Source organism: Dermacentor andersoni, chromosome 3 (assembly GCF_023375885.2).
Source record: "Dermacentor andersoni chromosome 3, qqDerAnde1_hic_scaffold, whole genome shotgun sequence".
NCBI lineage: Eukaryota > Metazoa > Arthropoda > Arachnida > Ixodida > Ixodidae > Dermacentor > Dermacentor andersoni.
In genome coordinates this window covers 48,492,966-48,504,225 of record NC_092816.1, presented here as the reverse complement: position 1 = coordinate 48,504,225, position 11,260 = coordinate 48,492,966, and the positions used below count along the sequence as shown (strand labels likewise).

General features: G+C 48.3%; 1 protein-coding gene across 1 annotated transcript; it reads left to right on the top strand.

Annotated features, from left to right (window-relative positions):
* Positions 1 to 1,271: 1,271 nt before the first annotated feature.
* Positions 1,272 to 9,132, top strand: LOC129388099 (uncharacterized). The gene is made up of 3 exons (XM_055078145.1): positions 1,272 to 2,303; positions 3,991 to 4,473; positions 8,836 to 9,132. Exons 1-3 carry the CDS (start codon positions 1,272 to 1,274, stop codon positions 9,130 to 9,132), a joined length of 1,812 nt encoding a protein of 603 aa, XP_054934120.1.
* The last annotated feature ends 2,128 nt before the right edge of the window (positions 9,133 to 11,260 follow it).

The window sequence follows — 11,260 nt, the reverse complement described above, 5'->3', positions numbered from 1 at the left end:
CTTTCCGCTTAGCAAACTGACTCAACAGAAAAGTGCAGGCAAATTCTGTTGTTGTTGTTGTAGCCTGCGATGCGTGTGGCTCCTACCCACGATGGGAGATTGGCCAAGAAATGGATGGATTATTCGAAATTATTATGGAGCATAAATTTCCTAATAGCTATTGAAATAGCATTTAATAGCGCTTAATTACCTGTTAAATAAAATCAGGAAGGTCTGTTTTAGGAAGCATTATCATGCAGTTTTTGTTCTCTTTCATAAGTTTCATCTCCTTGCTTGTATGCACTTGTGCCGATTTTGCTAGCGTTTTTCATTCTATTTTCTAATACTGTTTAAGCCAATTCCCTCGTTTTTTTCCCTTGGTCAATATAAATATGCCACTTTACAAATTGTTCTGTGTGGGTGTTCGCAAGTTAGTAACTATGTTGCTCTTGGGTCCTTTGGCGTGGTACCCCACGGCAACGCGAGGTAATACACACACCGCGGTAGCGACACTCGCATAGTGCCTTGGGAGCCTTGGGTTCCTTGCAAGTCACATTTTCAGGCCCTAGGAGGGCGTAGGTACAACCAGCTTCGACGCGCAACACCAGGCACGACGATATATTAAAAAAAAAAGCGCTTTTCCGCTTCCTGAATGAACAGTGTCATCAGCGCCATTCACCGGTGCGCTATTGTAGCAGATCGTAGTTTACGCCGACGTCGCTACACTTAATTCCATTCTTCATCAGAAGGTGCAGTCTCCCTTCTCTAAAGTGTTTATGTGTATTCTGTGGCAAAGCCGGGAGGGCGGCCATAATGATGATACGCAGGGCAGCTAAACATAGCTGGTTACTGAGATGAAGAACTATTTTATTGGTGGGCTGGGTGGTTTCATAGACTGGGCCGGTCATGTGACAAGTTACCGTGGCGCTCGGAGGGGGCACGAGTAAACCTGGGTCCGAAACCGAAACCGCACCAAACGCACTGTATCACAGTGTGTACCCCCGAGTCTAGCAATCCGTCACTCGGCTTGCGTGTTAAGCTAAATCGCCAGCTACTCACGACAGTAGTCGCCTTCCTTTCTCCAGTTCTTGGTAAACGCGCACTTGTCGGTGTTTAGCATCGAATTAACGTAGAAACAGCAATCCACACTCGCGTGCGTTCGCGTGCCACGCAGCAAGGCGCAGAAGAAGAGGATTGGGGTGCCGCGTTCCCCACTCTTTTAGGACCCGCTCAAGTCACCCTATATCCACTGGTCACCACAGACACACGGCGAACGTCGGCCAAGTCCCAAGATGGCGCAGCCCAGCGCGACCACCGCCACAACCAGTCCGAGCTTCCTATCCGATTCGATGAGCAGCTCGAATTCCAGCATGGACTCCTCGGACTTCACCAGCTCCTCTACGAGCGTGAAAGGCGCCGGCACGCTCTCCACCGCTGCTACCATTACCAAGCGTAAAACCTTTCGCGAGAGGTCGCTGAAGACCCCGAAGCTGCCGGAGCCACCCAAGACCCACGAAGACCTTCTGCACCTGACACAAATGTCGAGCTCGGCCATCATCCCTACCGACTACCCAATCTTGATCGCGCCCCCCGAGGACATGCGCCGACTCATGGGCGTGCCCCGACTGCGTCGTTTCACGGCGCTCGAGGCGCGACGGCGCATGCGCAACGAGCTCGGACGCCTGCGCGCCAGCGTCTCGCAGATGTGGTTCGTCTGCCTGCTGGTACTGGCCGCGCTGGCCGTTCCCGCGGGCCTGGTCATCGCGCCGTTCATCACGTTCGGCGGCTTGCGCCCGACCACCGCGAGGCCCGCCGGTTGGACGCGTCCGACGACGGCCTACCCGTGGATCAACGTCTCGCGCGACTGCCTGCGACCGGTCAGGCTCAACGACGACATCAAGCAGATCAACATACACAACACGACCCTGCAGGCCGTCGCGGCGCACCGGGGGGACGTGCTCTGCCTGTTCAACAACTCTCGATTCCGCAAGGCCCACCTGTACGACTACGCACCGACGAGCATGCCGCTGTCGCTTTGCAACAGCCTGCTCTACTGGTCGCTGGCCGTCGAAGACGGCGTCGTGCGGGACCGGGTGCCCGAGTTCGACGTGCACTACGGAGTCTGGAAGTTGCGCGAGCTCGTGCAGGGCTTGGCGAGGGGAGGCTCGCTGCCGCCGCTGCTCGTCGGTTTGGGCGGACACCGCGAGGACAGCGCGCACTTCTCGCGGATGGGCCGGGATTCGATCCTGATTAGCAAGTTCGCCGCCAGTCTGTTGCGCTTCAGCGACAAGCACGGCATCGGAGGCGCCGTGATTGACTGGAAGGTATCCCTCACCTTATCAGACTCAAATTGAACTATTACCGTTAAGGTAACGCCGGAATGTGTGGCACACCGAGCGCTGTGGTGTCGCCGTAGCGTCGCTAACATGAACCCGATGAATTCGGGACCGCGCCGCAGCCGCCCCAAGTACTTAAATGCGCTAAAGTCGGTGGCGTCCCACTGACATGCCGGCACTGGTGCCTGTGTTCAAAATTTAAACGAAGAAAAAGAATGAAAAAAATCTCTAGTAATTATTCTTGCTTTGGTAATCGAACGTCTAACCAAAAATGAAAAAAAGTCCGTCAAAGTATGCAATCAATCGATGACTAGGTTAGTCCTACCAGATGAACATAAATATCCCAGCATGTGGATGAAGAAACGGCGCCGCGATAGTCCATTTGGTAAGGGCATCACACGCGTAATGCGATGGCATAGCTTCGTAGCCCACCTGCGGCCAGTTCATTTTACAGTGTAAGCTGTTACGAGCTCCTTCCAAAAGCCGTTTCGGTTGGCGATGTCAGCCGCCAATCTTTAGGGAAAAAAAATATATATGTATTAGTCATACCATATGAAGCAAACAAACACTGACACCAAGGGCAATATAGGGGAAATTGTGCTTAACAAATGAAATTAAGAACCGATAAATTAATGGAAATTAAAGTGGATGAAAAAACAACTTACCGCAGCTGGGAACCCAACCCACACCCTTCGAATTTCGTTGTTTGTTCGCCCAGTTTAATTTCCAATAATTTATCGTTTCTTATTTGATTTCTTAAGCACAAGTAATTTCGCCTATGTTGCCCTTGCTGTCAGTGTTTGTTGGGTTCTTATGATATGAATAGTAAATTTAGGGCCCCTCGGTTAACCCCCTTTCTTTTCGTTTATATTTATATATATATATATATATATATATATATATATATATATATATATATATATATATATATATATAAACACACTCTATCATAAATTTACAGCCTTTGAGTCGTATCTTGCAACACCGCAATAAACGTCATCTGTCTTGTCCGCATTTCCTTTCTTTAACGCTGCGAGCCCGCTACTTCCCAGTACCGAACGGCATGCGCGTTATCAGCATGACATAGCATTGCCGACAGAAAAGTAGCGGGCGCGTCGTTTTCAAGAAAGGAAACGCAAGCAAGGCAGATGACGATTATTACTGTGTGGCAGATATACACCCTAAATGGTGTAAACTTTGCTTAGAGTGATACATACGCAGTGAATACGTTGTCCATACGTACATTCTATGTGTAAATGACTGTTGCATGACATCTTGATTATCTTTCGAGTTACAAAAGTAAGAGGTACCAACATGGCGGCCTCGCTGCGACTGCCACAGGTGGCTCTAGTAATTTTTTGTAAGAACCCACCCTAGTCAACCAGCGGCCGTGGCGTTGCGCTGCTTCTATAGCTAGAGGTCGTGGGCTCGATACAGGCCACCACGGCCACACATCGATGGGGGTGCAAAAAACGCTCGCGTACCGCGCATTGGGTAATACTTAAATAACCCCTTGTTGGAGAAATTAATAAGGAGTCTCATACAACAGACTGCAGCTCATTATCATTTCGATCTTTTGGCGCACGTATAAAACTCCAACGATACAACTTAGTCTTCTTGTATGCAACCCCGCGAAGGAAGGCAGCAAATAAGTACCCTCCGCCCACCCTTCCAGGACATGGGCGGTGCGTGCGGCCACTCCGACGACTTCCTGTACCTCAGCCGAGTGCTCGCGGCCGTCGTGAGGCTGCGCAACCTGAACGCGGACGACTACGCCCTCGGCGTCATCGTCCCGGCCGACACGGCTGTCGCGCGAGCCGTCACGCGAGTCGCCGCGAAGGCGACAGTCAGCTTCGTCATCTACGAGACGCACCGGCTGCACCTCGACGACGTGGTACACATGTGCTCCGCGGCCAGGGCCGACGCGATCGCTCTGATCGCCGACATGCAGAGCGTCGCGGCGATGGCGGCCAGGGTCACGCCCCCGGTTGCAACACCCAGGCTGTGCGTGTCGTTCACCGCCGGCCTGCCGGTGAGCCGGGCCTACGAAGCGAGTCCGCCCGCACCCGTCCTGGACTCCGTCCCCGTGGGGAACGTCAGCCTGACGCCCGGCGTCGTGGCCATCTACGAGTTCTGCGCGCTCACGTCGGTCGCCCAGGTTAAAGCTCCTCGCATTTGCGGGATTTCCAGCGATGTTGTCATGGCCGCCATTTTGTATAGGCTATGCGGGTATATTAGCACGTCGAGAAGCTTCGTAATAAGATAAACAGGTGCGTTTTGCACCGAGCGATCACATCGGTAACAGCCATAATCCGCTAGGAAAGGTCACCGTGCAAAAGTATAAGAGGATGTATACACGCGTGATGGTATAGTGCACACTGACGTCATGTTTGGGCACTGGCTTCTGCGGGAAGGCTGTGTCCGTGACGTCATGTGCAATTTATGTATTCACTCTAAATCTCGCAACATTTATTAGAGGTGCAAGTTTATAAACCATCTGCGCGCTTATAGAATAGAGCATGTGCGATACACCCATTACACACTGCAAATTCTAGTAAAGGTGTATAGTATTCGTTCAAGGTTTCGACATTATTACTTTCGCTGGTTTTACTCTGTAACTTCTGATACTCTATATGGCCTATAGTAAAAGTGCGCAAGATCTTTAGTATGCTTCTCATTAATAATGTCATAGAAGCTTACGAAAGAGTCTGTTTCCCGGAACCGGCAGCCAACGCTCTGTCGGGACACGAAAACTGACGTATATGTCAGTGCCAAGTTGACATGTGTACCTTTCATTTGAAGGAACACTGAATAGCAGGACGACTGATTTTGCTAGTTGGTGAACAATTACATCAGATCGCGCTGAAATTTTTTGATCGGCGCCCTTTTCTGCGACTTATCCTAATGAATTGTACAGAGTCATTTTGCCGGAACGTCTGTGTGTAAGCACACATTGCTTATTCCAGCAGCAGAACAGCGCAAAACGCAGACGTGCACATCCACAAGACGAAAAGGACCTCAGGCTTGTTCACGTACAGTATAGTGTTCCGCCTCTGTTGCTGCCAGCAGAGCCGGGGAAGTTCGTGGCTCGGGCTATGATTCTACGCATTGACCAAGACATATAGATATTGCTCTTCCAGTGAGCGTTACTGTTTCGGACCAGACTGAAAGCCATGCACTTGAAAGTCTACAGCGTTAGTATGAACGCGTGGACGGCAGATAATTACGGTTTTTTTTTTTTTTTTTTCACCCACGAACACAACCTTGCGTTCAAGGAGCTACAATATGAGAACCTGAGCGCCACGTAAAGCCTCTCTTTGCACTACAGAAATAAAATAAAAAAAGAAAACAAGGACGCTTTCCGAATGAAAGGATTCTTGGGAATTTTTGTGCGCTTCGCTTAAATGAAACTTCGGAGAAGAGGAACACTTTTGAGTTCGCGCAAGCCGAGTCATCTATGTAGCCATCTACACAATCGCTAAAGATGTGCCCGCACACGGCTCTATTCTCTAAGGAATTACGCAATGAAAAAATAATCGCCACATACATACCCTCACTGCAACAGGTGTACGCCTGTGAAAGCATCATTCCTTTAACACTCATTTCGTGCACAAAAATTCTTATCGTCAGCCATGACGCTAGTGTCATGGCGGACGATAAGCTGCAAGCATGGCTGTTTAGCCAGCGTGAAAATTATAGTACATTGGTTTGTCTAGGCTTCGTCCTTCCGGCTTCAAACGGCTTTGTCGTCTTGTTAATTGATCATATCTGACAAAACACGGTGTCACAAACGCTGCAACTTGCGGTGATTGTGCGTGTGCCCACAGAGTCTTATCGCATTTTGCGTTTAGAAAAATACAGATTGCTTCGATATTTTGGGCCACTCACGACAGGCACATCGTAGTAAAGAAAGCCGCAACAACGTGACAAGAAACAATTGACAACTCCGGAATGTGCTGACAACATTGTCGAAATAAACGAACGTGGCTACGACATCCAGCTATACATTGGCTCTTTTGCTTGGTGTTACGCTGACGCGTTTCTCGTTCGTAGCGTCGAATCGAGGTGGCGTTGCTCCACTGGTACAAGTACGACACTCAACTGTTTTCGATCTTCATTGACAACTTCGCACTGAGCCTCGTGTTGTAGCGTATCACAATATATAGGCAGTAGCGTCTGTCTTATTTTCATCAGCTAAATACGTATATTCTGCAGTGAGGCTAAAAACTGTGATCTTACTTGGTCAGTGTGTCTTGGCATAAAAACATGTGGGAGTTCCGTTTCTGAGTCGAGGTTGCGCCTTTCTTTTTAGAGTTAGCTGATACGTGTGATAAGGTCATCTGCGTCTGATGAATGGTACTTTTTTCTGCTTCTAGTATACGCAGTCTTCAGTGTAGGGTTCAGGCTTGCGAACACAGCAGACATTCGCCGCACGTACCCATTCTCAAACTCTAGTGAAATGCGATAATTGAGTAACAACCAGGAGGGGGGGGGGGGGGGGGGGGGGGAGGGGGAACCAAGTCTCTTCCAAAAGGTTTCCAATATTTAGAGAGGGTTTCCGTTTGGGCAAAGTCAATTGTATTAGCGTAAATGCATGACTTGGAAATTAACTTAACCAGCTGCAATAGAATTTAGGTGTACACACAGTATCGAAAAGCACACTAGCGTCGCTGTGCGTATGTCCGGCGCTCCAAAGCTGGAACGAGCGCTGTTTGCTGTTGCTTCGAAGTTTCTTGCGGGCAAATAAACTGGTAACTCAACACGTTGAATGAGAAAACAGCATCTTCTGCTTGCACTGCTAAACCAAAGTATGCTATGACAACGACGTATCGCCTCACCGCATACATATGTCATGATCAACTTCAGACCTTCCGAGGTTGTTGTCGCTCCTGCTACCATGCCTGCAGACAAAAGTGCATTAGCGAGGATATTCCTGCTGCTTAAAGAATTAGTAACATCAAGGCTGGTGCAGAAATCTATTAACGAAAAAAACCAAATGAAGCTTCAACGCACGTCCCTATAATTGATCGAAGCACTTGCCCAAACAAAGCACACTTCGCGATTTGAAACGCCAGCAAGATATTGAAAACGATGTTCTGCTTTCCGGGAACGGAGAAGTCCCGAGTGAAGTGTTTCGAACAAACCGGTATAGAATCAGTCGTCACCTTTTCTAATGCGAAATTTCTTATCCAAGTCGCTCTCCGATGCGCGTTGTCCGCTTGTTTCGCAAAAAGATTAAATCATACATTGCTGTTTCTCAGCCGCGATATGACACGCATAATGGTACACAAGTAATTCCACTTACGTATATTTATTTATTTTTAAATTATTTTCTCGCTTCTGCTCGGCGGCATCACGAAGATTTGAGAACTACGAGACATTCAGCGCGTGTCGTGATTGGAGGTCCTCTTTCGGTTCCGGCTTGAACCTGGATGAGCTGTTTCTCTGTGCGGCCGCTAGGGGGCGAGTATTTAGTGTCACCAATAGGTGGTGGCAGAATCTCCATCCCAGCGACGGTTTCCGCTAATAGGCACAAATCTCGAAGCATATGGTTTTGCAGAGTGCACACATCGGACATGATTACGGAGCCGGATACACGCATATGTCACGGCTACCGTGTTTTAGACATCATTTGTGAGAAATTAATGTACTAATCATCATTCGCACAGAAGCTGAACCATTGCCGAGCCAAAGATGCCTTTTGTAATGTTAGCAAGAAATTTTGTGATATTTGTAGGTTTGCCTTCACGAGTACTTCACGAGTACTTCACGAGTAACCGCACGTGGCCTTTGAGGCCTTCGAAATTAGTTTCCGTTATTCAGAGAGAGCCATTGCTAAGGCGTGGATCCTATTGCCATGAAAAGTCGTCCGGTAGTATAGCTGAGTATAGCATCAATGTCACTATTTAGTTGCGTTCATTGTAAAGCGTATGTGATAGTACGCACTACTTCATAGCATCAAGTTAGCGTGGGGAGGGCAAGCATCACGGCTCCCGTCATGGCGGCAATAATCGGGAAAAGGTTGCATGCCTGGCTGCATAGTCATGACTGTGGCCGGCTCTACGGAGAGTGTCCAGGTGTTCGAGGTGAGATAACGGTGCGTGGCGCATACGCCAACCAGCTGTGTACAGCGCACTGTGGAGAACAGTGGATTCCAACATTTGGCGCCACTGCTGACTGCGCATCCATTTGTTCTCTTAGTGTTCCCTGCAGGCAGCAGAGTTGAGCAAATGGTCGGCCATCTTGCATTTGTTGCGTGCGAAAGTCGCAAATCGTGTTTGGCAGCAGCCAGACTCACAAGTCTAAAAAAATGTGCTGGCGGTCGGGTTTCACATTTCATACGTCATCTCAGCTCCGGAAATTGTTTATTTAGAACCTCCTTTGGTATCAGCCTCGTTTCTTATCTTTCCTTCTAAATATATGTGTAGACACACGTTCCAGACTGACAATATCCGGTACTTAGCGAAAGCCATGGAACGCGGAGAAAGCAATGCGCCTAAGTGGACTTCATTCCGCGCAGGTCTCCTCGTACGCGGCTCCCGGTCACTGCACCAGCATTACGAAGCGACCCGTGGGCCACACGGCGCACGACGTCACGCTTCCTAGCGGCGCCGTGGTGACGGCGGGAACCGCCATCGACGACTACTACGCCTTCGTGTCGCCGGCCACGATTCGCGCCGAGTTCACCGCTACGGCCGCCGTCGACACCCGGCGCTGCGCGGCCGTGTACGACCTCGACTTCGACCTGTACAGGGGCGGCTGCGTCAACGTGCAGCCGCATTTTGGCATAATGAACATCCAGGCCGGTCTGCGGTGACGGCTGCGGCGATTCAGCTGTCCGCGAGCGAATGGTTCTGCCTTTTATCGATTAATTAGGCGACCGACGGATTTACGATCGTAAAGACGATCAATGCTCGCGTATTACTGGGTTGCTGATTGCCTCGGTGGCGCAAATTTAGCGCAGCGTGCTTTATTTCGGAATTTCGGCTATAGAAGCAGCACTGTATGTCGCTTTGCAAAATGGGGCGCATCTGAGAAGCATTACTGTGTTCCTTATGCCCGTTGTGTATCGTATTTAACAGTATATGCTGCGATAGGTCGTCCATTGTCCCATTCTACACTTAGCTTCACTTACTCGTATAGACAGGTGCTGTCGTTTGTGGTTTTGCCGATAAGCCATCAGGCATAATAAGCACATCGTACCAAGGCTTATTAAAGCAAAATTTCTATTTGTGCACATCATTTCTTTATTTATTTATTTATTTATTTATTTATTTATTTATTTATTTAATTTATTGAACGTGTCCCCGTCAAAGAAGACATGTTCGGTTTGTCAAGAGAGCTGTGACAGTTATGAAAATAAACCCAATGCACAGAGTGAATAATTGCACTGAAATAATTCCCTGTTGAACAGATAATTCCCTGTTCTCGTGAACAGAGGCATACTTGTCATGTATGTGCCAACATGCGTGGTTCACCATTTTGTGCTCACGCCCGGCACCATTAAATAAGGCATGCCTCAAGGGTCCGTCCATGGAAAATTAATTTTTCTTTTTTCTTATTCATCAATGACGTTGTACAAGAAATACCGGTTGAAATAGTTCCCGGATGACTGCATCATTTACCAGGAGGTAAATACTCCCGATGAATGGGTTTTGTTACATACTACGCTAGAGAAATTACATGGTTGCTGTGAAACAACACACACACACACACACACACACACACACACACACACACACACACACACACACACACACACACACACACACACACACACACACACACACACACACACACACACACACACACACACACACACACACACACACACACACACACACACACACACACACACACACACACACACACACACACACACACACACACACACACACACACACACACACACACACACACACACACACACACACACACACACACACACACACACACACACACACACACACACACACACACACACACACACACACACACACACACACACACACACACACACACACACACACACACACACACACACACACACACACACACACACACACACACACACACACACACACACACACACACACACACACACACACACACACACACACACACACACACACACACACACACACACACACACACACACACACACACACACACACACACACACACACACACACACACACACAAGCACACGCACGCACACGCACACACACGCACACACACACACACACACACACAGACACACACACACACACACACACATAGACACACACACTGAAACAAACAAACCTGCATATATTTTATTTATCCAGTGTTCTAGTGAGTGTTATACTTTGTGTGGCTATTGTCGCTTTTTGTGCAAATTTGTTTCGTTTGTCAAGTGACAAGAAGTAGCCGGTGCCACCATAAAGGCGCCAACCTCTCCTAACATTCCACTTCAATAAAAAAAAACCTGCAAGCCCACACACACGCAAATGAAAAAATCGTTTCAATGTCAACTGAGAGAAATACAGCCACTGACTTTTCCGGACTGAATGAACGGCTACTCCCTTACTGCTGTAATTAGCAAGAAAATACCAAGGCATAGTAATTACTTCGGACCTTCCGTGAAATGATCACATCGCTTCAGTAAAAAAGAAGGCCATGACAAACATTTAAAATACATCAGGAGATCATGACGCCAGTAGACACTAGAAATCAGATAATTGGCTTATAAAAGTCATATTCTTCCCATTTTAGAATAAGCCTGCGTGGTTTGGTACGCGTACACTGAGAAAAATTATACACTTGCGAGAGTACACATGAAAGATTCGCTCGTTTTATTCCTTGCTTTTTTCATTCGAAAGCTTGCGCTTGGACATAATACAAAGCATGTCAAAAGTACACTAACAGATTTGACCTGTTCAAAAAATCTCGAAGTGAACGATGAT